The sequence below is a fragment of the Gobius niger genome (assembly GCF_951799975.1).
Source record: "Gobius niger genome assembly, chromosome: 19".
NCBI lineage: Eukaryota > Metazoa > Chordata > Actinopteri > Gobiiformes > Gobiidae > Gobius > Gobius niger.
In genome coordinates this window covers 8,390,336-8,417,597 of record NC_136870.1, presented here as the reverse complement: position 1 = coordinate 8,417,597, position 27,262 = coordinate 8,390,336, and the positions used below count along the sequence as shown (strand labels likewise).

The 27,262-nt window shown below is 42.5% G+C and overlaps 1 protein-coding gene across 1 annotated transcript in view; it reads right to left on the bottom strand.

The window, feature by feature from the left end:
- antxr1c (ANTXR cell adhesion molecule 1c) overlaps positions 1 to 27,262 on the bottom strand; it is a 36,177-nt gene that overhangs the window by 3,014 nt on the left and 5,901 nt on the right. Inside the window, exons 2-17 of the mRNA XM_079577976.1 lie at positions 22,331 to 22,402; positions 21,438 to 21,509; positions 21,200 to 21,281; positions 21,091 to 21,121; positions 20,945 to 21,018; positions 20,758 to 20,826; positions 18,049 to 18,129; positions 17,178 to 17,238; positions 15,442 to 15,540; positions 14,743 to 14,812; positions 10,523 to 10,601; positions 8,720 to 8,815; positions 7,408 to 7,446; positions 7,145 to 7,243; positions 6,898 to 7,065; positions 5,041 to 5,121 (exon numbers count right to left, since the gene is read on the bottom strand). Coding sequence (XP_079434102.1) covers positions 5,041 to 5,121; positions 6,898 to 7,065; positions 7,145 to 7,243; positions 7,408 to 7,446; positions 8,720 to 8,815; positions 10,523 to 10,601; positions 14,743 to 14,812; positions 15,442 to 15,540; positions 17,178 to 17,238; positions 18,049 to 18,129; positions 20,758 to 20,826; positions 20,945 to 21,018; positions 21,091 to 21,121; positions 21,200 to 21,281; positions 21,438 to 21,509; positions 22,331 to 22,402 — 1,273 coding nt within the window. The remainder of the gene's footprint in view (positions 1 to 5,040; positions 5,122 to 6,897; positions 7,066 to 7,144; positions 7,244 to 7,407; positions 7,447 to 8,719; positions 8,816 to 10,522; positions 10,602 to 14,742; positions 14,813 to 15,441; positions 15,541 to 17,177; positions 17,239 to 18,048; positions 18,130 to 20,757; positions 20,827 to 20,944; positions 21,019 to 21,090; positions 21,122 to 21,199; positions 21,282 to 21,437; positions 21,510 to 22,330; positions 22,403 to 27,262) is intronic.

The following is a 27,262-nucleotide window of genomic DNA, read 5'->3' as shown; positions in this document are numbered from 1 at the left end:
ATCGACTTCATGAGAACTGCACCGAGCGTATGTACAAGTACTTTGACACACTCCGCTATAGCCCTGATGTCAGCGTAATGGATGTGGTTAAAATCGGCTGCAATTTTCTGTATCAAATTTATTGTCATTTCTGTATTACGGTCGGGCTAACGTCTTAATGGTTTGACACGTGCCGTGGAGGTGATGTCCTGTGCAAAGGCAGGAAGTAACTCGGAGATTCCAGGACCCTTTTGTTTGTGTAATCACAGACGGTTTTCAAGTCTGTATCTGTTTTGAATTGAAGACGTTTGTTTCAGCTTTCATCCGACAGGTTTTTTTTCTCCGTTGGACTGTTCATTTTCGGTTGCAAACTGGACTTTCACGCCCCGACTTTGTTGCCCCAACATGTTTACTCTCAAATCTGCTCTCACTTTGTTAAATCGCCTAATTGTTCGGCCTGGGGTTTAAAGAAACAGGCCACCGTTTTCACATACCTACATATGTTCTTACCTGAGCTTAAACGAGTTGATGCGTACCTGTCTGGTCTTTGTGTGTGCGCTCAGTCACGCAAAACAATCATAGATGTTGTTAGCTTTTAGCCTCTCCCAGCATTTTCCTATGGCTCCAAACAGGGTGAAGTTAGAAGTGACCACGCTCTTCCACGGGCACGCACAAAGACCAGACAGGTACGTATCAACTCGTCTAAGCTCAGGTAAGAACATATCTCAGTATGGGAGAACGGTGGACTGTTCCTTTAAAACTTACTCTACAACGCGACCTTGAAGCGGCAGCAGTATGTACTTTGGAAGTAACTGAGTAGTGAAGGTAGTAGCAACAGATAGAGCTTGCAGTTCAGTTTCAGGCAAAAGAAGTCTTGGGTTTGGACTTGTGGACCAATGACTTGGACTGATTTGGGTGTTAAGTTCTAGACATACCGCCTTTGCGATACCCAATCCCGTCAGACCTGGGAAGCTAAGCAGGGAAGGGCCTGGTCGGTGCTTGGATGGGAGACCGTTTAGTAGCACCAGGAAGCCTAGCAAATGTAGTGAGTGAGTGAGTGGTTGGTGGTGGTGGTCGGATGGGCCGATGGCGCAGACTGGTTGCCTCGCTTCCGTCAGTCTACCCCAGGGCAGCTGTGGCTACAATAGTAGTTTACCACCACCGGGTATGGAGTGAATGAATAATGCAATGCATAATGTAATAAAACCGATGCATTATTATTATTATTATTAGACGGGTGGCTTGGATTCGGATGACTTTGGTTTTAGTGACTTGACTGGACTGAAACTTCATTTGATTGGAACTGGATTGAAACTTCAGTTATTCTTACTTGAACTTAGATTTCAACATTCAGGACTTTGACATTGAGTTCTAAGGGACTTGGATTTACACATTCAGGACTTTGGAAGTCTGGAACAACGACGACTTGAGGGGAACTTGGACCCGATAAATCGAGACTCGACGACAACACTGAACAGAAGCAGTTTTAGTCAGAGGTTCTAAACTCAATTTTAAATGTTTTGCTGCCATGAACTTCAAGTAAAGTAAACCACTAGTGTAAATAATGGGAAGAGTATTTGAAGTAGCAATAGAGGCGAAAACAAGTCAACTCATGTACTTACATTCAAGAATTAAGTAGGATTTTCGATCGTGTAGCAACTGCGTACAAGAAGGTTGTGAAGATGAGGGTGGGAATACATGTGTTCAGGACCTTGGCAAACAGATCCCACGTTTCTTTTTTTTCCTATACCAGAGCTCACTTTTACTGCATTCCTCCTCAACCCGAGCTATAAGGGACTGCATTTATTCCTATAGACTTCTAACTACGCGCACGCCGCAAACAGAACGAGGCCTAATCTTTGTGGCGGAGGTCGGTATATGTAAAACACATCGCTTCCCAAGGCGCTAAGCTGTTGTTGATTTAAGCTAGTTTTCTTTTTATTGGCGTTTTGTATTGATTGAGAATAACGACCCTGACGCTGGGAGAGAAACTAGGCCAACGTTGATGGATGTGAATTGTGTGTTTAAAATCCACACAAGCTTTTTCAGGTAAGGTGCTTGGTTTTTTTTTTTTGCGCCTCTTTGAAATGAAACATCACACCACCTGGAAATGAGCAAGCCTGCGGGACGCCGAGATGTTTCTGCTGCCCGGTAACCAAACCGCAAAATGACTTGATGGGGGCGACGTCACTGGAGCGAAGGGGGGGGGAAAGGCTTAATTTCTGCCCTTCGAAAACGCTTTTCTTAGTCATGCGAAAGTCTCTAGTTTGCAGCCAGTATCCAAAGCTGCGAAACGCGTTTAACAGCGACGGTAATCCACTCAACAACAAGACATCAGTGCGAAATGAGGCAAACACTTCATTTCACTATTCATTACGGGTTGGCTTTACGATTCGGCTCGAGAACGTGACTTAAGTTGACGAAGTTGCAATGGTTGAGAGTTCTTACGGGAGGAAGTGTGATGAAACCTCCTTTTTAAACGTTCCAAAAGCTAAGGTTGTCTTCTTAAAATACTGTGCATTTGTGTTTTTGACAGCTCTGCGTTGCTGGAGACAAATTTTCAAGGTGGTAATATTTGGTTGCTTTGCTTCAATAATATATATGACAATACTGGAATCTGCAACAGGGTGTAAGGAGTTTAACTTGCTCCTCACTTTTATGCATCTCGGTCAAGCTGACTCGTAAACAAGCAGCAACTTCCCTCTCTCTTGGTACAGCTGGGTTTTTTGCCTTTCTCTGCGAGCTACAGTTGTAGTTTCTGGGTTCCACATTGTTTCACTGGATACTTTTGTTCATCTTTGTTGTGTTTTTGAAGGGTTCAGTCGATATCTTCTGCAGAGAGTCTATACCATAGACTGTAAAAAATAATGGACGGCTTCTGCTCACTCCTCCCCGTTTACCATAATGACCACGGTCGAGGGGGAAGTCATGGCGGATTTACAGACTCCCCCTCCCCAGCTCTGACGAAGCATGTTCCTAAAAAGGGCATAAGGACGGGATCTTCACCGTAGACTCCGCCCTCGCGTGACGTGTAGCTCGCGCTGCTCCAATGCTAACAGTCCGACCCTCATTAAGTACAAGATTTTTAAAATTCTTCTTACGAGAACCAGCCTGGTTTCATAAATTGTGACTAACATAGCGTTATCACAGGAGGAACATCTAGCCTAGTCTAGTGTTGAAAAAATTGAACCCAGGCGTTAAAGTTGTTTTTAAGGTGTCTAAACTCCAATGCTTTTCAATGGGGGCCTAGTGGCGATATGGAGGTACTACAGCAATGGCGGAGCAATGGCGGCCCCCAGTGTCGTGGTCAAAAAGCAGAGCAGCCAACGCCCATTGGTCTATGCTAGCATGAAGGACCCAGCGTTAGCTAATGAGCTACAAACAGCACAGTGGAGGCGTCACAGGAAACAATAAAGGGGCAAACGAGGAGAAGATGGTGATAGACCGTTGTGGAGAGAACGGAGCTGTGCACGAGGCAGACGCGGAAGGAGGTGGAGCTGACCAGTGCAGGACACCACGCTCTGAAACAGGGACAAACTCAAGAGGCGGTGCAGCGTTTCAGAAGAGCACTGAAGGCAGCCAGACAGGTTTCCTCAGTTCCTCGGTTTCCCCTCCCTCCAAAAACATGCACAAGTAAAGCACTTACTGACTTACATGTGCAACTTTACAAACTCCTCACATTATTAAGGCACACAGTAAACCGTGCAAGACAGTCTGGTAATGTTTCTATTGAAGGCAAATTCAAGGCAGGACCAGGACTAGCAGGGGCATCACTCTCAAATCCACAGGTATTTTACTTCTGAAGAATACTTCTGAAGAGTGTGTGTATGTAAAATTCTAAATTATTGTATATTTAAAGCCACACCGCGTAAATTTTACCAAACAAATAAAAATAAATAAAAAAGCATTTATTTTATGATAGATATTTCCATCATTGAAAAATACCTCATGAATGTACAAACAAACATTTATGAGGCTCACCCCTCCTAAGATGTGACCGTAAACTTTACTGGGAGTGGGTGCGTCTCCATGGAGATGTGACAAAAGGCAGTAGAATTTGAGATATAAACAGATTAGTTTCTCATCCAAATCCATTCTTTTATTACACAGTGCAGTAACAGCATTTTCTGTGTTGAGCTGGACATTTAGGAGCATGTTTTGTTTTGCCTCAACAGTATAGTCCAAAATGTTACGCAGCGTACCTTTAAGCAATGTTCTTTAAGAAAACACTGATTCCACGACCCACCATTGTCCTGGAGAGAACTAAAAGTAAAACTAAAATGAATTCTCTTATCATGTGCACTTTCATCTGTTCTGTTTCGTTTTGACTGTGCATGAAAGCTTCCAAGTCATAAAGTTTTATAGGGGGCGGAATCGTTGCATGAATCTCCAGTGACATTACCTACAACAACTGTTTTCATGTGATTCTCCTGAGCATGTTCAGCGAATCAAAACACACACACAAAAGAACTCCCCAATAAAAGGGACGGAGGGTTTTAAACGTGGAACATGTGTGAGATCAGAATTCTTCACGAGTTGCATGCGGGGACGGTTTAAAACGATCACATCGCGCCACGAGGATGTGTCTCACCGCCTTCTCTTCGCTTCTTCACTTTATGACGTCTAATGTGAAGCATGTGTCCGGGTTCGGCTCGTGATGCGACTCGGAGACGTGACTGTGAGCGAGAGGCGAGGGCATGTGTGCGATCCGGACACAATCGCGGATTTACGAGAATATCTCTTTCCCCCAGACGCACATTTTCTCACTCACGCCCAAAATAAAAAATATAACATCATTGCACATTTCCTCTGCCGCGAAAGTTACAATTTATTTTCTGTCTATTCAAGCGGAATGACTGCACTTTGCGAGGGCAGGGAAAGCACATTTCATCACCTAAACGCCTCGACGAAGAAAGCGGCTTGCGCATAGAATATGAAGTGTTGAGAAAGTTTCGAAAGTTGGGTGTTTTTGATTAAGAAATGAAATGAAATATGGCTGCCACTTTGCGCCAATCAAGCAGAGAAAGGGTCTCAGTCGACCTTCAGAAAAGTAAAACTCACATGGTCTCCGGGTTGAGGCCTCATCAGGGAGACTTGGTCATAGCCGCGACGGAACAGCGCCCAGATAGCGTCCAGTTTACCCTGGAAAATGAAAAGGCGTTAATATAAGGAAAATGTATTGCAAGTTTTCTTTCATCTTTATTTAGTGGAGAGAATGAATAAGTTAAAAAAATAAGGGATAAAGTAAATAAATGAATGTATTTTGTTGATATATGAGATGCAAAGATTATGTCAGAGGAGGATTTTGGATATCTTGTATTGACTTTAGATAAACTAGTTTTTAGTAGAAGAAGAAGAAGAAGAAGAAGAAGAAGAAGAAGAAGAAGAAGAAGAAGAAGAAGAAAAACAAGAAGAAATGGCACACAGTTTGATTTAAACATCTTAAAGGTGCATTATGGAACTTTTCATGCAAAAAAAAAAGGGTGGTGTGGGTGGTGGTGAGCGTGGCACCATTGCTTTCCATCACAGTGGCCACTTTGATGCTCCAGGATCAAGTCATTTTAGGGTTTCTGGTAGGTTTTCACTGCTGATGGAACTATCTCCATGGTTACTCATACATTCAATCTAGAAAACCCACGAGAAACCCTAAAAAATAAAAAAATTGGTCTTGGAGGGTTATAGAGGTCACTCCGATGGAAAGTAAAGGCGAAATGCTAACCACTCATACAGCCACAGGGTCACTAAAAGGTCAAATACGTACTAAATTGAACTTTTTTTCATGTAAAAAACGTTCCATAATGTACCTTTAAATAAAAAAAAAACAATCAAAGCACTAGGTCACGACAACAAATTTGAAGTTCGATATATTGTGGCAGGAAAGTATCGCGATAAACGATATTATTGACTCTAACGATACAAGATACTGTCAACTCTCAGGCATAAAAATGACAGTAAATCTTTGTTTTTAAAGTGCATCATCATATCCGAAAATACCACACAAGCTGCAATAAACATGCAATACAGTATAATGTAACTTAATTTGCTTCAGTTAGAAATCAAAGTTTTATAAAGACAAGATAGGGGGGTGGAATGCCAATAAATTTACAGATGATAAATATGGAGCCCAAAATGTATCGTTTATCAATAATTATTGATAAGTTGATATAGTAATAATCGTGACAGCCCTACAAAGCCCAAGGCACTGCAGATTTAAGCTCTTCACTGAACTCAGCTCATGACACATTCTGCATTCATCACGTCCAGTGACACATCCAAGAACCCTCACCCTGTCGTGACCTTCATGTATGACCAGTGTTTAGCTTCCACATGAATCACTGCTCTGCTCACTGTGCCGCACTGTCCTCACCCTCCACACTGCTCATACTGTTTCAGGTAGAGCTCAGTAGACTTTCTGTGCACTGCTGTATTAAGGCCCGTTTTGCTACAAAGGGCACCATTGTTTGATAAAACAATAAACCAGGACGGAGGCCAGATCTAATACCCTTAACGATGCCCCGGAATATATTGTAGGACCAAGTTGGATTTTGGGTTTATGCAACTAATTACACATAAATGTGTCTACAGCAGGCTTTAGTCTCCCCCGCTGACTCGTGAAAGTATCGCTTTATCTTTACTGTGCTTCCAAATGGACCTCTTTGTGGGTTCACACCTCTAAAATGTAAAAGTATCAGCCAACAATTAAAAAAATGAACGACAGCAAACTTGTACGATGAAGTGGACTGTGTACTAGTTTGGTTTAAACCAATAGCTGCAGTCAGATTCTTTATAGAGACATTTTACAATTATCTTGAAGATCATTTTCTTAGTTTCAGTGTCAAAATAATGTGTGCAAATGAATGCTAATCAAATCTCTTGATCTAAAATGGCGGCGTGTGTGTGTGTGTGTACGCCGCTTACCCGGATAGGCGTGTACCACTTCCTGTTCTGCGGCTGCTTCTTGTTGTGAGATTTCTTGGGCTTGGGTTCGTACGGCTCGTACTCCTGCTCGGGCATTTTCACCACAGCGTTCTTGGGTTTCTCCAGCTTGGCCCCTTCCTCGGTGGAGCCCTTCCCTCCCCAGCGCACCTACAGACAGCAGACACCACAAGATTATAGGCTCGCGCTAGCATTACTGTCCACGGCTGAAATATGAAGTGACGCTCACCTCCATCCGCTTGATTCCCCCGATCCCTCGGCCTCCGTAATAAGAAGCGTCGACAGTCGGCCATTTCTTCTTGGGCAGGCCGTCTTCGTCATCGGATTCCTATGATGCGATAGACACAATCAGCTAAAATAATGAAAATAAAGAGCTAAAAATACTATCAGGCTTTACGGAGAATCAGAGCAAAGGTTTAGCTTATAGACAAAACCCTATTCTTTGATCTGTAGAGAACGACCAAAGAGTGTTTGTTAAGTGAATAAACTCACAGGCTCAGGAGGAGGTGGAGGAGGTGGTTCCTTGATGACCTGTAGAAAAAAACAAAGCTGTAACAAACAACGCATATAACAAACACAAACCATTCAAAACACTCCAAAAGATATAAAGAATATACATCAACTTCAATAGTTATTAGCTTTTTCAGGAGGCAAAACATCAAGACTAATCTGTGGAGAGGGAACCCATTTCCTGTCAAAAAGAACCACTAGCCTATCCCTTTGCCCTCAGACTGGGGTTTAAAGAGGGGGTATTATGCTTTTTTCAATCACATAGCACCAGTCTATATCACACTACAATGATGACGAAACCTTCTGTTGGTCTGTAAATGCAGTAAATTAGAATAACTGCCTTGTATAAAATTGCTCTCTCAAAATGGCTGTAGTGAATGTCTTGAAATAGGCCTCTGTCTCTTTAAGAACCTCTGACTCTTTCCGACACGCCCCCTCCACAGCTGTCTGTGGCATCAGTGGGGAGGGGGTTCTGCTGAGGAGCAGTGGTTGGTTACTCGGCTGGTGACGAAAGCTCGGAGGCGTCTCCAGGAGGTGGGGGCGTTCCTAGGAGGATTCAGGCAAACCTATCCCTAAAATGGCCGCCATCAGAGTTTTTACAGATTACTCAAAAACACGTGAATGTGCCAAGTCAACACTTCAGGCATGTTTTTAATGAGGGAATGACTTAATAACATGATGTAAAGCTTGAAAATTTTGCATAACACCCCCCCTTTAAGCCAGTTGATATGTCTTCATGGGCCCAAACAACATGTCCACCTACAGGACCTGTAAGCTAAATGTCCACCCTCTGATACTTGACCCCCACAGTTTGACAACCACTGATTCAAAACCATCTGCACCTGCCCATGCACCCTCAGAGAACTTAAGGAGCAGTTATTGAAAGTAACTAGGCTGCTCTCATCTCAGAGCCGCTGGACTCAACTCCCCTTTGAGACGAATACAGCTGTTTTGCTCACTTCTACGGGCCAAACTACTGTCCACAGTTGCAGACTAGCTTAATCAGTGTTTGGTTGGTACGTTTATTTTAGCGCACAATAGAGAAAAAAACGTTTATACCAAATATTCTTCCACTGCTAGGTCTACGTCAGTACTTGTCGTACTTGTGTTGAATGTTTTATCATAAGCAAAAGGGAACAACAGCTTGAAATGCAAAAATGAATAAAACGCCAAGCTGGTTTTTCGGAAATGTGATCTTTAGCTTGGTTGTAATTTTTCGTTCCTTAAGCACTCATTGGCAGCGTTCGCAGGTTGAGTCATGGTAACGCGAGCGCTTTTGTTGAAAGTGCCTTACCACAGTGCAGCACAGGGGCCAGAACCACCACATGAAGAGCAGAGCCAGCAGCAGGAACAGCACCAGCAGAGTAATCAGCAGGATAGTCCCGTCGAACTGAAGACACACACGGGATAGACATTAAAACTGGGGACACTTACTTCACCGAAACAGATGCGGGTTTTCGAATTTTTCAAAGCCGACATTAGGTGCATGGATGACGCACACAATAAGGCGGCTTCAGTTTGAAAAAAAAACTCTCTATTAGTGTTGTAGCCATAAATGACAACGTTTTGTTTACATTTTCTAGACGACACTGGTTGATATAAGTCGTCCCGAAGACGTCCACAAGCCAAACATGGTTCCGATTATTCACCGCAAATGAAGATCGCATGTGGTTTACTACATCTGTCTTGTGGCGTATTTATCTGAACGCAGTGGGGTCTGTGGTGAAAAAAAACCTACATGAAATAAGCTAATCAATGTGTTTGTCATTTACAATCGGAGCAATTTCATTCACTAGTGGTTTGCGAGAAATTTTGAAGGCGGAGAAGTTTGTTTTCCACTCTCTATCGCATTCGTAGACTCTATTGTTTTGGATCCATCCATCAACTATCGCCTCTGGGACATCTGTCAAAAGCAGACCATCTCCAGATTTGAAGCCAGGATGATCATGAGTGAGGATGCAGTATTTTCAGGACTACTAGAGAAAACAATGATGGTTTAAAAATAACTTAAGAGAGACAACCGGAGACTTTAAGGACTTCCCTAACTAAACCAACCCAACAGATGCTATATTGAAAGTGAGCTTATAATACTGCAACAAAACTCCTTCCATAAAAACAAAAAATGGTCTAACTCCGTGGTGAAAAAACAGCTAATTGGCAGCGGTATGTCTAATTGAGCTCTATATCCCAGACCACACCACAGCTGTTTGGATTTACACTGTTTGTCACGCCCATGATGTCACACGGATTGAGGAAAAGCAGCTTCAAAGCGAGCATTTCTTTAGGGGGGAGCCTAGAAATGTGCCGTGGCTCCGGGCCATACGCTCCGACATGCCTGTTTTATTTAACAGAATGGCTCAAAATGGTCTTAAATTGCAATGCGTTTAATCTTGGTTTGAGGGAACTAAGCTTCGCCGGGCTGCGCGCTGCGGTTGGCGTGTAGATTTACAGTGCGATACCTGCACTTCCAGCACTAAAGCTACCCCATAGCGCTAGGCTCGGTCATGAACCTGCTGCGTTGACCTTTTGTCTCCTGTGAGGAGGTCCAGACGCCATTTTGGATGGCGCAAATCCCCTATGGTTTCGGGATGTATGGGAAACTGCCATGTGTAGATGAAAGACATGGCTATGAGGAAATACAATTGATGGGAACCATGGGGTGGGAATGGCTTAGTGGTGGAGCGTTCGCCCAACCAAATCACAGGTTGGTGGTTTGATCTCAGCTCCGGTCAGGGCACACTGGTATTGTGTACTTGGACAAGAGTGCCTAAAAGAGTGTCTGTTTACACTGGTGGAAGGATGAGAAGCTCGTGAGGGTGAAACTGAGACAACGGATTAATTTGAGCACTTGGAGGCATGGCTGGCGACAGGTCTCACAGCAAAAAAGGTCCCAGGATCCATCACTTACTGGACCGTGTGACACTTTATTGCTGCATTGCCCCTGACTTGTAATTCAAATATGGTCCTTCGAGCCGGATTGCAGATAACTTTGCCAACTTCTGTCTTTGCCACATACAATGATAGTAATGATAATAATCCAGTCTCTTCGGCCTCATAAAACTCGATGATCTTGTCTCGCATTAGCGCATGTACTTACACACTCGGTGGTGCTGATGTGCACGTTGCTGCTGATGAAGGAGAGGCCATCGTTCATGCTCACCTGGAGATAGATCACCCTGCAGACACAGACAAACAGGCATGAGATCTGCCGAGTATCAAATGAATGATTCCATGGAAATGTGTCTGGGGTATTTCCTCAGAGACACTTTGGTAGAAAAGCCGAATGAAGTCATGCCGATGCTGAATGCCTTTGCAGAGGAGCCTCAGACAAAGCCAGAGAGCCGTGACGTGGCTCATTAGGAGTGAAATGTAATGCGCGCCAGCAGAAAACAACCACAACACACAAGGGAGAGGTCTTTTAGGCAGAAACACGGCTTCACACAACGCTGGTCAGTCTGAAATTACGTTGCGAGAGAGAGACGATACATGACGGCAATTAAAAAGGAAAGCTAAATGCGAATGTTGATTTGTAATCGGCTAGACAAGATTTAAGTGTCTAGAGAAGCTAAGAATAGTGCTAACCACAGCCACCATTACGCTTGATGGGATACTGCCAGTGGTAACTAACTATTAAATTAGTTATAGTTTTACACAAGTTAAAGCAACAAGTAACTCTTCCCCCTAGAGGCCATAAGCGCAACTGCAGGTGTAGTTGCAAGTTACGATTTTTTAACTTATTAATTGTCTTGGAGAGTAAATACTACGCTGACAGGAAAGGCGAAGGGAGAGAGGGTTATTGTGCATCCAATTATACAATGGAAATATTTTTTTTCTCTCAGACTTGGCTGTAAATTCTGTTTAAAGTAACGTTAGCTTTGCCCTTTAGCATGTTAGCTCCTTCTTCGTGATTCCATTAGTGTGTATTGGTGGCTCCGGCCCGGTGGCAGTCAAGTTGCAAACATGGTTTTCTGGCCAGAGACACCAGGGGGAGATGAAAGACCCTCCAATCATCCCATAAACATTTGTATTACCCCCACAGGGACTACGAAAAGGATTTATTAAGGTAAACACGTTACTTAGTACTGCTTTAAGTGGCAATTTCATGAAGACAAGTCGAAATACGTGATATATTTGACATTTGTGGCATAGAAACATCAGTTCAATATTCCAAGGATGGACATAAGATCCGCTCGTGGCCCATGTGTACAGTATTGTGCTACTACACAATAAACAATCATAATTTACTTTCTGCTAAATCTACAGAATACTGTACATACTATCTGAAGTTCAGGGTTCATAGATTCCCCCCCCCCCCCATGTCTCCGATCCTTGGCTGCTTTTGAAATATCTGACATAAAATACACGTCCCTGCTCAAGAGACAACGCTGACAGAACATCGCCTCTGTGTTCTTGGAAAACCGCTTTCGGAAAAATGCGAAGAATTTGCGTTGACCCCCTAGGCCCTCGCTGAGCCTATAGTTAAAACGATTTGGTCCTATTAGGTAAAAAGAAAAAAAGTCCAGGTGGATGTTGAGTGAGCATGCTTTGGCAGATGGAACGCAGGCGTCTGGCCCGAGATTGTGTCTGTGTCTGGTCTGACTGAGAAAAAGCGAGAGAGGAGGTGGAGGAGGAGGAAGAACAAAGCTGGGTTAGTAGGTGAAGTTTATGTCTGAAAGCAAACAGCTGGAGGTCAGGGGCCAAAAGGCTGAAGAGGAGTTCAGTAGTGAGGCTCAATGTGGTGCAAAAGAGGCGTAACTGTTATCTGGATTATGTTTCTTTTCTTCTGCACCGAAAATGCCAGCCCCACACTCTGGTAAACGTGATACGGAGACATCCATGAAGCGCCGACACATTTGACGTTGAATCGACGTCTCCCAATGAGTCTTTGCTGGCCTTGCTTTAAGTGCAGCCACTCTTTAAAGTTTCCTCTCTTCCCTGCAGAGAACAGAGCCGTGCGCACATATGGCCACGCAGTTGAAAGCCCAGACTCGCTGCTACAAGCCTTTGATCACTCCGAGTGGACAAGCCCCGGAGCCCAACACTGACAGCGGGATGAAAGAGCGGGCGAGCGTGCCACACAGGCAAATAAAAGGCAGATACGACCAGGAAGGAGGAGGAGGGCGCCTGGCCAAACAAGCAGAGCCACAGAGGCACCGCAAAGAAGGCAGAGGTGGAGGAAGCCCAAGAGATAAGGGGGTGGGTTTGCGTTTGAAGCAAGAGGTTTAAAGGTCCCATGTAATGCTCACAGGCTTTTTTTGTTTTTACCATATTGTTATGTTGTTTCCTCATAAGAAACAAATAGTCCTTCATCCAGTCTGTCTGCCTCTCAAGAGCGATAAACGCTTTCTCCCATGACATGATTTCATCTTTTGGCGATCATAGTGTATGTACGTGCTCGTGCAAAGGTTGTTTTCAGCTTAATTTAAAGCGGTACTAAGTAACTCATGCCCCGAGAGGCCATAAGCGCCACTGCAGGTGTCGTAGCATGTTGTGTTTTTTTACTCATTAATTGTCCGTGAGAGTAAATACTACACTGACAGAAAAGACAAAGGGACAGAGGGATATTGTACATCCAATTACACTCAAACTTGTCTGTAAATACTGTTTAAGTGGTGCTAGCCCGCAGTTAGCTTTGCCCGTTAGCCTGTTAGCTTCTTCTTCGTGATTCCATCAGTGTGTATTGGTGGCTCCGACCTGGCGAAGTTGCAATTCCAGTTTTCTGGCCAGAGACACCAGGAGAGATGAAACACCCCCCAATCATCCCATCAACACTTGTATTACTCACAGAGGGACTATGAAAAGGATTTATTAGGGTAAACAAGTTACTTTGTACTGCTTTAAAGGTGCGTTATGGAACTTTTTATGTGGAAAAAACAACTTTTTATTTGTGCATATTTGACCTTTTAATGAGCCAGCGGTTAGTGTGGCACCTTTACTTTCCATCACAGTGGCCTATATGATGCTCCAGGGTCAATTGTTTTTAAGAGTTTCTGGTGGGTTTTCACTGCTGAGGGACCATATAACCAGAAAACAATTAATCCTTCAGCGTTGTAGAGGCCAGTGATGGAAAGTAAATGTGCCATGTTGACCACTCATACAGCCATTGGTCAAAAGGTCAAATACACACAATATCAAGCTTGTTTTTTTCTGCATAAACGTTCCACAATGCAGCTTTAAACTCCTTCACTCTAATTTGTGCTTTCTGTCTTTTTGAGGGTCCCAAGCTTATGGAGTTGCAATTTGTTTTCATTTTCATGTATTTCCACTCTGCCCCAAACTTATTCCAATCACGTCAGAGCTCGAACTGCCTTCACTATGCAGTAAAACAGCTTTAGCATTAGCTGCCATTGTGGTAAAGCTTTTCATAAAGGTGTGAAGCTTCCTTTCTTTTTTCTTTTTTTCTCAGGACTTGCAGACTCGGCGATCATCATTTGGTGACTGCTGCAGGAACCTCTTAAACACACGAGTTATTCTCCAAAATAGGCTGAGGCGTCCGAAGCAGTTGTAAACTAAGGCGCACAGAAGTACTTCAAGAGCCTGGGAAAGCGCGATAAAGTGAGAGTTGAGGAAAAGAAAAAAATATTGTTGTGGCGTTAAAGGACAGAAACAGCGTGTACCCTGTATTCGATGACCAATCTCTCAGGTGATCAAAAGTCACAGTTGGAGTCATTAGCCGGGAGCAGAAAATATTCCCTATGAAAGATGGAATGAAGATGACAGCCAGGGAAAACATCATCCAGGATCGAGGCGTGATGGCTGATTTAACACTAGGAATTTTGATCATGGACACTGTCACCAAAGCAAACAGCATTAGAAGATGAGAAATGTGTGCTGTCAATTTCACGGTCTTGAATCTATTTTTCCCCTTCATCAGGCACAAAATATGAGCGGCTGAGATGGTTTTATTAGAATCTCAGTGTGTATTTGAGAGCAAATGTCTTAGATACGCAGTACTTTTGGGTGGATCAATTCTTATCCCACCCTGTAGTTGCTCTCAGTGTTTTCTAATCGAGGACAGAGGCCCGGACAACCCCAAACCCGGGCTCTACCAGTGCGTGCGCTGGCACCGCTACAGAGCCCCCCGTAGTCCGCTAAGCTCCGGTGGGATAAGAACCAGAGGAATGCGGCCTCCGATAGGGATCGTAAAAGCAGCTAATGTACGGCAGGCGTCTTATATGGGCTAAGACGCACATGTGGAGTATGTACGGTACATGTGGTTCCCGTGCGGAGACTGGCGGCCCGAGATATAAGCGGTTTTCTTTTAAAACAAAGAGGAGGAAAAAAAAAGGGGAGTGGTAAGAGGAAAAAAACACGTACTTTCCAACTTCATCGATGACAGGAGCCGGGCAGAGCAAGAAAGTGTCCTCAACGCTGGCTGGTTTTTCATCTAGGGAGAAAACATTGCAGTGTTACCCTTAGAAAGCGCAAAGTATCAGCTTTTACCCTTAAAAAGAACCCAGCAACTTTTCTTCTCCTTTAGGACTTTGTGTGGGGGCTTCTAGCGGTCAGAAGCCAAATGGGAGACCCTCCACATGGCACAGTAACTCGCAACTACCTAACTGTTTACAAGACTCTCTATGCTTTTTTATCTTAAAGGTGCATTATGCAACTTTTTATGCACAAAAAAAGTTGATATTTGTGTGTATTTGACCTTATAGTGACCAAGTGGCTGTTGGTGGTCAGCATGGAGCCTTTACTTTCCATCACAGTGGTCTCTAGGACACTCCAGGCTCAATTGTTTGGAAGTTTTTTTTTCTGCTGATGGACCCTCACACCAGAAAACCTACAAAACAATTGATCCTGGAGCGCCATGCTGACCACTCATACATCCACTTGGTCACTACAAGGTCAAATACACACAAATATCAACTTTTATCTTTGCGTAAAAAGTTGCATAATGCACCTTTAAATACTCATATGGCTCCGCACGTGAAAAAGAGGAGTTTACACCTCTTTTAAATCCATTGCCGTTTCTGTGTATACAAACATCTGCACTGGAAATATAGGATAACTCACTGATCGTGACCGTGTCGTTGACTTTGAAGCTGCACAGCACCTGGTCGATGTTCCTGGCATGAAGAAAACCGTTCCCTCTCACCACCACTTGGAAGGACTCTGAAGACAAGGCAGGACACACAGTCACCTCACTTAAACTATAGGGCTTTGGGGAGGAGATTTTTGCGCAGTAAGACATACAGGTATAGTGGGATATTTGTGATAAACGCTGTGTAAGGGCCTGACATGGGTTTCTTCCCTTGGGCTTCAGTTAAAGTTACATTATGACCACAGTAAAACATTGTAACATGGCTGGTCTATCTCAAGATGTTTTAATGGTCTAAAAAAAAACTCAAAACATGTTACAGAATCACTTTAACCTCTGAACTCCCACCTGAACGGATCCCATTTTCTCCAGTTTGGCTTTACCCTAATCAAAAAGCTTCTTGGGGAAAAAACACCAAAATAGCCACAAAAAATAAGAAGAAAACAAGGATGTAAACGCAACAAAAATGTGACAAAAATTCAATCAAAGAGTAACAAAAATTCAACCAAAGAGTGACAAAAATTCAACAAAAATGTGACAAAAAACTCAACCGAAAATGTGACAAAAATTCAACAAAAATGTGACAAAAACTCAACAAAAATGTGACAAAAATTCAACAAAAAGTGACAAAAAACTCAACCGAAAATGTGACAAAAATTCAACAAAAAGTGAAAAAAAACTCAACAAAAATGTGACAAAAATTCAACAAAAATGTGACAAAAATTCAACAAAAATGTGACAAAAACTCAACAAAAATGTGACAAAAATTCAACAAAAATGTGACAAAAATTCAACAAAAATGTGACAAAAACTCAACAAAAATGTGACAAAAATTCAACAAAAATGTGACAGAAATTCAACAAAAATGTCACAAAAACTCAACAAAAATGTCACAAAAACTCAACAAAAATGTTACAAAAAAGAAAAAAGAAAAAAAAAACATACAAAAGGTGACACAACACAGCAACAACGCGAGGATAAAGATCAGTTTTGTGGGTCTTAGCTTTCAAATGAGGTGTTACACAACCTAAGGAAGACAGAATGCATTTGGTTTAGGCGGGCGGTAAGAGGTTAATAGACTGCTTATTATGTGTGAGAAGGAGTCATTCACTCATTTCCGGACTGAGTGTAAACAAATTTCATGACTCAACATTGACAATTCTTGGGCTTTTGTTTTCATGCTGTCACCTCACCTGCACACTATGGCAGCATTAGTATTAGAAACACATCCCAAAGGAAAAAACTCTCGACAAAACAGCAGAACGAACCCAAAAAAGGTTGACGTTACAAGACTGTGTTCACATGAGCCTCTTTTTTATTGCGTGATTCAGCTTGACAAAACATAACTTCAAAGGTTAAAACCTCAAATGAATACAAATGGGTTTTTAATAACAGGCCGGCTTTCTTGTTTTGCCAAAACTACTTTTTTTTTGGCCAATCCCACCCCCTTCCCCTTCGTACGGTCACTCAATTTAACAGCCGCCTTTAATGATATTCCCACCGCGGTTCATTTCCCAGTAGATTTCCTGTGAGTGACCCGCGAGCCCATGGAGGGATGTCTTTCCACGAGCTGGGTTTGTCGTTACTGTAGTGAAGGGTGAACGACGCGGGGCTCGGTAATGAAATTAGCGCAGTTTTAAAGCTCAGGGGGGGGAGGTTGCCATGGCGCTGAATGGCCCCAGGAGGGACCCGCCGCCGCAGTTGCACCTACCTCCTGCGCACACGCTGGACGGCTCGGCGGCCAGGATCTCGATGCAGGATTTCTTGATGATCTGAAAGTACACAAAGAGCAAACGGATATCAAGTACAAGTACCACAAAGAACAGAGATTATTTGGGGGTAGTCTTGAGTAAGCCAGGAATTCTAAGTGGTCCAATAAACCAACAAGACAAAAACAACTTCTTGGAGATAATACTGACAACGCTGATCTGTTAACATTTCCCACATTAGCAAATGTAGACAAACCTCTTTTTTTCCCCTCCCTCTCTTCCTGTAAAACCTAGCGTGCTTTGTGACATAATCCCAACAGATCAGCAGTTTCCGAAGAACTAAGACCACCTCATCTGGCAACCATTACCGCGCCACGTACAAAGCCACTTGCATCACCTTCATTTCTCATGTTCACTTGAAATAAAACTCATTCAAGATCTCAGGACAGTTATCGCGTAAATGTTCCCGTGTTTGCCGCCAAGTTAATCTGACATTTGCATTTGGAAGCGCTGGAGAAGGAGAAGAGGCATACGGCTTCTCAGAGTATAGCAGCGTGTCCTCAGATGTAAACATGGAGGAACATTACCTTCTTTCACCTTTGTTGGACGCGGGTTCTAACTGGGCAGTGCACACTGTGCCGCCTGAATATGTTAGTGTCTGAGCCTCCCAGATTACACAAAGACTTACAGTGCTGGACGCTGAGGCCAACACACAGCGCGCCTGGTTAAACTTTAAGCCCCGAAACACACCGGCCGCTCTACAGGTTTGTGTTTTTTAGCCCTAATAGCATCGAAAAAAAAAAAAAAAAAACATAATAATTTACTGTAGATATGAGTGACTTCTTTGTTTGGCCGAAAGAAAAGTTTATGTACCGAATCGATGACTCCTCGGAGAGCGTGGAAGCCGCCCAGCACTGGGAACACGTGCTCGATGGTGTCTGCAATGGTGGCCAGCTACGGAGGAGACAAAAAAACAAAGACATTTTAGCATTTCCTTATTAAAGAGAGGGTATTATGCTTTTTTCAATCACATAGCACCAGTCTATATCACACTACAATGATGACCACACCTTCTGTTGGTCTGTAAATGCAGTAAATTAGAAAAACTGCCTTGTATAAAATGTCTCTCTCAAAATGGCTGTAGTGAATGTCTTGAAATAGGCCTCTGTCTCTTTAGGAACCTCTGACCCTTTCCGACACGCCCCCTCCACACACTGTCTGTGTCATCAGTGGGGAGGGGGTTCTGCTGAGGAGCAGTGGTTGGTTACTCGGCTGGTGACGAAAGCTCGGAGGCGTCTCCAGGAGGTGGGGGCGTTCCTAGGAGGACTCAGGCAAACCTATCCCTAAAATGGCCGCCATCAGAGTTTTTACAGATTACTCAAAAATACGTGCATGTGCGAAGGCAACACTTCAGGCGTGTTTTTAATGAGGGAATGACATAATAACATGAACATCGATTTTGCATAATACCCCCCCTTTAAAGTTACACTGTAGAACAATTCGAGAGCAATTCAACTGTTCAATGCTTTGTGGGTTATTGAAATAAAGCGTTGACCCGATGTATTTGTGCTTGGCTATTTGTACATTCTCGAGCAGGAAATGAGAAAATGTTCCATGTTCAATCAAGTGATCACTGCACTTACAATCAATGGATGTGGGTAAAGCGTATATAACTAAACAGTATGGGGGATTTGGTTGCAGTTTGAAATGAGCTCCCCTGAGTCCCATCTCTCAAATATCTGAACACACGGGAACTCCAATCATCGGGTCGGACAATTATTTACTATTATTAAAGTTGCAGATGTTGCCCTGGCAGACGGAGAGGCAGCTATAGAAAGGAAAAGCTCTGAGATGGTTTTATGGGGCACATGCTCAAGAGGCTCAGTGAATCGAAGCCATTCAGCAGAGTGAGAAAAGAGCCTAATGCGGAGACTTAGCAAGAATCTAAAGGAGCATTGAAAAGCACACACAAAAAGATTTTTTTTTTCAACAAAGATGAAAGTGGTTATTCATCCAGACACACACTGACAAATGTATTGCGTGTGTGATCTCGCGTTGCACTGTGCATTTGCATTTACATTGCCCACTACATTAGCCACAATCCCCACAAATCCCTGGATTAACCACAATAATACACTAATAATGAACTTTTTGTAGTATCCAGATTAAGTATGAAATACTACATTCATTGCATACTTTATCAGGACAAGTGTTCAGCCATTTCTTCTTTAAACACTCACAACTAGTACTGAAACTCACTTTAAGATTTGTCATCTGAAACTACTGATGTGACGCTCGTCATGACCGAATCAGCTCGGTTCAAACCAGACCTGAATTATGAAAAGAGCCAGATCTTTATTTCTGCCAATTTTACCCAGAACTCTCCTGAAAGGACAAAGGAATCGGCTCAGACAACACAAGTGAAAGCTTTGTGCACTAGAAGTGATTTGTCAGATTGTTGCTACAGTTGTCGCCTCTTGTCATTGATTATGGCACAAGATTTTAGCCACGTACACGTTTTTCAAAGCGTACAAATATTCACATTCTAATTTTGGATGATTTTAGTCTAAAGGTGTGTGTGTTTGTCACTGGCATAGTTTGGAAAATAATCATTAAATTATTATTATTATTAAAAAGAGCTATCTTTTTTAAACGACTTTTTGAAATGAATGGATAACAAATAGAGGTCAGGCCGATATTTGGGTGTTTTACAATATCAGCCGATATCGGCTTTCGGACGATAAAAGGCTGATATCTCCGGAACCGAGAGAAACATTGCGGTGAAAATTGTTCACGGATTTGTACACCTTTTATGTTGCAGACTTTTAATATCAGTGGTCCATTTTGACATCACCCTTAGAAATACCCATATTAAGATAAGATAAGATAAGATAATTCTTTATTGATCTCACAACGGAGAATTGTTTTCTAATATAAGTCGACCTCTAATTCCAAAGAGAAGTAAAGAGCCATAAATCTAAATAAATATATAAAACTATGCATTTTTTGTCCAAAATCTTATTAAAGTTTGTTTCTCTTATTGGTTGTATGTTGACTTAATCTGATCCAAAACATCAAATGAAAAATAAGTAAGAAAGTGAATACAGAAAGCAAACAAGTATGTAAGTAAGTAAGTAAGTAAGTAAGTAAGTAAGTAAGTAAGTAAGTAAGTAAGTACTGAAGGTAGGATGAAATTAAATAAGTATGTATATAAGTAAATAAGTAAGTAAATTAAAAAGCAAGCGAGTAAGAATATAAGCTGTTAAGTAAAGGGTAAATGGACTCTGCTTTTCTACCTTTATCTGACCCAACGCGCTTTACAGTAAGAAACCAGTCACCCATTCAATGTACGCAGACACTGGAGGCAAGGAGGGTGAAGTGTCTTGCCCAAGGACACAACAACAGTGTGCATTTGTGGGAGCTGGGATTCGAACCCACGACCTACCAATCACGAGACGACCTGCTCCACCGACTGCACCACCGTCGTAAATAAGTAAATAACGACTGACGAGGCTAAGTTGCACCTAAATCAAACTAAAACGACTTGCTCATCTGCTTTTCCTTTCCATGGAGAAACATTACCTGCGTCTCGTTGAAGTCTTTCACCCCAACGCAGTACACGATCGCTCCAAGAGACCTGGCTCTCTCGGCCTGTTGGAAGACAAGGGAAGTCATAAATCAAGCACATCCATCGAGCTGGAAGCAAAGCAGCCGTCTTCTTTCCAGAGAGGCTGGTTTAGTGCGTGGATTTTAGTGCGGAGTTTTTAACCTCTCTCTGTGCCAGGTCAAGCTGATGGTCCTGCAATTCCCCATCAGTCAGTGCAATGATCACACTAGCCGTACCTGGAAGAAAAGGCACTTCCTAAGCACATATTTTCTTAAAAATGTAGCAATGTTGACTTATTTACTGCTTACCAAAGTTTTCCCTGTGAATCTGCTTGTTTGCCTGCCACAAAAAAGATTTCATTATGCCAAGAGAAATAAATACTAAAGCACGTTTTCAATTTAAGTTAAACAGTCTTACTTCGTGAAGTCCACGATCCATATACGTGTCTCCACCTGGGACCTCTCTATTCAAAGCATTCAGTCCCTTCCGGATGTCCACTCTGAGGATTAAATGTAAATTGACGCAAAAATGACATGATATACTGATCAAGTATTGACCTCATCATCCGAAGATAAATACTGTAAGAAAGTTTTTATTAGCACATAAAACTAGTAGTGAAGTTTTATGGCATAACAGTAAACTCTCTTGTGTTTACCTGTTGTCTGTCAGTTTCAAGATGGTGTTTGCGTTGGTGGAGAATGTTATGAAGGACATCCTCAGCATGGGGCTAAACCAGGAAGAAAAAAAAAAAACCCATGTCAACACTTTCTCGAAAGCGCATTTAAAACAACTGTTCCCCGCAGGAGAACAGAGGAAGCCTCAAATATAAACACATGTAAAACGTTAAGCCAAAAACAACAATGTGCAATAATCCCACAATAATGTCACTTCCTGGATATGGTCTGGACTGTCAATAGATTGGTGTCACATGGGTTGGCAGATTCGCACAAAGGTCAGTTTCTTCCTTGCACTTGCACTGACAGCTGAGCATGCCCGGGTTTGTTATTGCGTGACACTGACTCAAATATCTATTTTCAAAACATGTCACTTCATCCTCAGTTGTGGTTAAGTTGTGACTGAGTCGGTAAAAACTAGCATTTGAAAACAATTGGAAACAGCTAAACATACGACAAGTGTGCTTGAATTGTTTGGAAGACATGCTGCGCTAATGCAGATTTGTAATCGTGAAAGCACGTTGAGGCTGAAAGTTATTTTGCACAGATGACATCCAGGTGTTTTCCTGTGTGTTGCTTTTCCACGCACCTTCTTCTCTCTTTCACCTCTACGCAAAGCTAAGTTGAGTTAAACATCGTGCTAGCTGAGCGACTCAGCATATGGCCACATGGAGCCGCAGGGACACATTTTGTTTTACTTTGCTAAAGCAACTGCAGTGTAAAATATGAGTTTCTCTTCAGAGACCAACATTCTGGTGCTACAGGGAGCAGAAAACTGTTTAGACACTCAAGACATTGTAGTGTACAGTATCTTATGCACACACAGCCAGAAAAGCTACATTTAGCTACATCAGAATGTATATTCAGGGCGTACCTTTTAAATTTAACTGCCAGGTTCTCCACAAAATCGTAGATTTCTTTCCAGTGGTTCTTCACACTGCCAGATCTAAAAGATAGACACAAAATGAATGAAAGAATTAATTAAATATAGTGGAAGCAACCTTGACCCAGTCATCAGCAACCTATAGTTCTCCAGCCAAAGTGGCTCTTTAGATCTGCTCTTCTGCAAAAGTTCTGGTTTAGTCCTCGTTTAGTCCTTCATCATTTTGACTTAATTTTATTCTTGTTTAATGTTCACATTCACAGTAAACATACTAAACCAGGTCTAATCTAGGATCAAATCAGGTTAAAACCAGGATAACACGTTAAAATCGGTTGTTGCTGAAACAGAAGAATTTATTAGGTTAAATTGTTTGTGCAAAGAATTGTCTTATTGAATCCAAATGGTTGCAGGTCCCAATTCGAACCTAAATGGATTTACCCACTTATTTTTTATTGATAAAATAATAAAAAGTTACATTCTGCCATTCATTGTTATTCAAATTGACAAAATAACCAAAAGTCAACCAAGTGTACATTATAAATCTGAACTAGTGTGAAATAGTGGCTGCATTATTCAGCAGTCTGACATATGACCTGAACTAGCCCCCGGAGGCTAAGGAAGTTGGCTCTGGTCTCCCCGGGGAGCTGTCCATAAAAGTGACATTTATTGTTAGAAAAAAAAAAGGAAAAATGCCCGACTTGCTCTCATTTCCTTTGGCTAGTTGCTGTATATGCAGTGGCTGTATATCCGTATGTGCAAGTTTTTTTATTAAGTGTAGGCTCGAAGTAGGGGCCCTCGTGGCGTGGACCCAGTCAGCAGGCCATCAGTTAAAGCTAACAGGCGAGCAGCAGAGATGACACATGGGAGAATGAGCTAACAGACCTTATAGGATGGACGTGACCTCAAAATAAAGTGTGGGGGTGACTGAATGTTATTCTAGGTGCTGCATAGGAAACTGACGTAATGACATTAGACAGAGTAGAAGTCGCTAGCATCGGTGTTCACTCATCTCTGCTAATTAAAGGCCCTCTTACTTCAAATTGAACAAGACAGTGGAACGGGTTGTCACTTTTAAAGTTCTCGAGGTGTTCCTTTGTACAATGTCTTTATGAAAGGAGCAAGACAACATACTAGTGTTTATTATCAATAGGTATAGTTACAATTGCTAGGTGTCTTTGCTAACTAAAGGCCCTCTTCAAATTGAACAAGACAATGGAGGGGGTTGTCACTTTTAAAGTTCTCGAGGTGCTATACTTTGTACAGTGTCATTATGAAAGGAGCAAGACAGCATACTAGTGTTTTTTATCAATAGGTATAGTTATAATTGCTAGGTGTCTTTGCTAATTAAAAGCCCTCTTACTTCAAATTGAACAAGACAGCGGAACGGGTTGTCACTTTTAAAGTTCCCGAGGTGCTATACTTTGTACAGTGTCATTATGAAGGGAGCAAGACAGCATACTAGTGTTTATTATCAATAGGTATAGTTATAATTGCTAAGTGTTGAAGATCATTTCATTCAACAAGATTACATTTAAAAAAATAAGTGGGATTGAGACCAAAGTATATGGTTAAGGTCAAGGTATGGGGACAAGAAAGTTCAGCAACTTCAAGGCTAACTATATTGACATAGCAATTTGTTTTTGTGTTCAGCTGAGTGTTGCTGAGGTTATACCCCATGGTGTTTTGTGTCATTGCTTAGCAGTAGATTCGTTGGCCAAGCCCGGTGGTCAGAGATCCAGGGCATACCAGGGACTTTCCCAATATCCTTTCACTGGTGCCAAACCACAGTGGAGTTCTTACATAAAAACACAACCTTAAACATGAACTTACAAAAGCGCTGACGCCGCTGATTACACTTGATTTATTCATTGTGTAAAGATTCAACAAACCTGTTTTGTAGCTGTTGTAAACTTTTTAAGACGCTTATGGAGTAGTGATTACTTTCGCAAATGTGTTTTCAGAGGTTTTCCAAATGTCTGAACGAGTAACAAACAAAAACAGTCTGGTATTTTCGCAAAATCAGCACAGATATGTTACAAACACGGCCAATTTTAAACATTTCAATAAGATTAATGACTTGGAAGATAGCTATGTTTGCATTGCCAGAGCGCTATCAAAGTTGGCTCGCTGTCCGGCAAAGCGTTTCCTCAATCTCTTGTCCTGACTTGTTCCTACAAAACATTATTAGAAAGAGGACAAGACCTTACGTGTTGAACAGAATTTGAGATGCGAGAAGGAGATTGACGTTAAGAAAAGGGAGAGGTGTCGAGTTGAATGTGCAGCGCTAGCAAAACTAGCCGCACGAGAATTGCAGATGCACGACCTTAACCCCCTGACCAAAGGACCGAAGCCAAGTTCTTGTGAGGATTGTTCCACTACGGCAACACAGGGGCAGATAAACAGAAGTCAAAGTTGAGGTGCGGGGGTAACTTTGGCCTATTTGTTTAACATCGGGGTGAATCCGAGGACTCCTTGCTTTTCTGGTTTCTTCGCTAGCTTGCCTTTGTTTCGGCTAATGTTTACATTGGAACCGCTCGATTGTCTGTGGCGGCTGTAACCGTGGGACCGAGGCCTAGCTTGCACTTTTGCTCACCTGTCCAAACAGCGCTAGCCAGGGGAAGTGGGGCATTTTATTCAGCGATTTGTCACGCTAACATTTTATGTGGTAGGCCATGTTTTGGCTTTGATCTAATTTTAAAAAGTCTGGGTCCGAGTCTTGGAGTGCAGCGGCTTTTGGGGGTTTTGAGGGTCGAAGAACGGGGAGGTGACGGGGTGTAGACGTGCCGACGGACGGTTTGAGGCTTGTGAGCGTTATGTCATCGCAAAACGGTCAAACTTGACTGAGTGTTTTCTCAATTGGACAGATTATCTCGGGACACAAACGAAGACCATATGGCTGGTGATGCGCCGTTTGAAGGATGAAAGCAAAAGTAACCAAACAAAGTGAGTGGGAAGCGGGCTTATCGTCCAGATTGTATTGCTTCGGGCTGGAAGTGAGATAATGTGTTGGCTTTGGTACAGAACGGCTTTGCCAGAAGTAACAGAGCGATGATCCGATGACAGCGGCAAGGTCAATCCGGTCAGATCACAACACATTTTAACTGTCACTGAACACAGCAGGAGCAAAGTCAGTCTGTGTGGTTAAAAAGTTATTCTGTCAGTTCAACAAGTAAGTCATTTTGACAGTAGCTAGATTGACATGTACACCAAATATCTGATCTGTTTCTGATAGCTGGAGTTCTTATTATTGGAAGTGGCATGTAAACAGCGCAATCTGATATGTGTTATCTGTAATGACGGAATCTGCTTTCTTTCTGATCTTTCACATCTGTGACAAAAAGGATTACACATTATCCATTAACCTAAATCAGAACCAAAACCGTTTGTGTTGTTCTCCACCTTTTTAATGGCACATAGAGCATTATTATCAGGCACAGTTGAATAGTCTATAAGTCAAAATGACCTCATTATGAAAAAAATAAGTCAGAGCAATATCAATTTGATGCCCGATGGTTCAGAAAATATCCAGAAGTTTGAAAAAGCAAATTAATGGAAGATTGAAAATTTCATTGGAAGTTTATGAGCACTTTTTTAGTGTGAAGAGATTTTTTCTTATAGATTGTGTTTACAATGTGATAAAAATCAATAACATGACATATTTCCAACTCTATTTGCATGAAAAATGTAAGAATGATATACAAAAAACAAACAAAAAATACACAGAAAAGTGCAAATGTGTGATAGAGAGTTAAATAGATGCAGTTCTTTCTTCAATTGAATTTCAAGCTAATAGAGAAGTTTGCACGTATCATTTCATTTGCCTCTCTGCAGCATATGTTTGGGTAGGATTCAACCCTGCCCTCTTCTGTCCAAGAACCTGTCAACAATGGGAAGCGATATGGATCATTAGCTATGCGCTGTTCTGTGATGCTAAACAGACCGTGGCAGGAGGAGACAGGAATTTTCGATGTCCCCCTGGGTCTGGGAGAGCCTAAAGAATCCAAACATCTCTATTCATTTCTGCTGATCGCGCCGAAAATTAATGCATCTGCCAAAAGGTCAAAAGTCTAGAGTCTGTGTGTGAGGGGAAAATGGATGAGAACGATGACACATTGAGATGTTCGGAGAGTTTGCGCTACAGATTCGTGGAAGATGGTGCAAGAATGTTGCCGTGGTTATATGTGGTTCACCACACACTGTCCAATCATGGTGAAGTGCACAGCTGAACACATCAATCTATTCGTCCATCTTTTATTACGAATCTCTTTATGTCAATCTCTTTCCCGCTGTGACAGACAAAGGCTTTATGAATTTGAACTTCCTGGTTGGAAATGCATTATCCATCCCGGAAATGATTTGAATTCAGTAGACCAGCTAAACTGAGACTTACCTGTCTTTTTTTTTTTTTTTTTTTACATGGACATTGTAAACGCAACTTAGAAGCAGCAAATGTTACAAATGAAGTATGTTGTGTCTATCCATCCATCCATCCATCCATCCATCCATCCATCCATCCATCCATCCATCCATCCATCCATCCATCCATCCATCCATCCATCCATCCATCCATCCATCCATCCATCCATCCATCCATTTTCTTCCACTTGTCCGTTTCCGGGGGCAGCTGTTGGTGTTGCCCAAATCACATTGCACCAGCCCCTAAGGCTCCTCCTGCAGGTGGTGGGTCCACAGAAGGACGGCCTCATGGTTCAAACCGGGCCTGTTGGTCTCTCATAAGGGGCTTCTGAACCGCTCTTTGTCTGACCCGTCACCTAGGACCTGTTTGCCATGGGAGACCCTACCAGGGAGCCCCCAGGATCATTCAACAGAGCCCCCAGGATCATTCGGGCGCTCAAACCCCACCACGCTAAGGTGGCGGTTCCAGGAGGGGTTGCTGTGTCTAATTATAGTAATATCTAAACA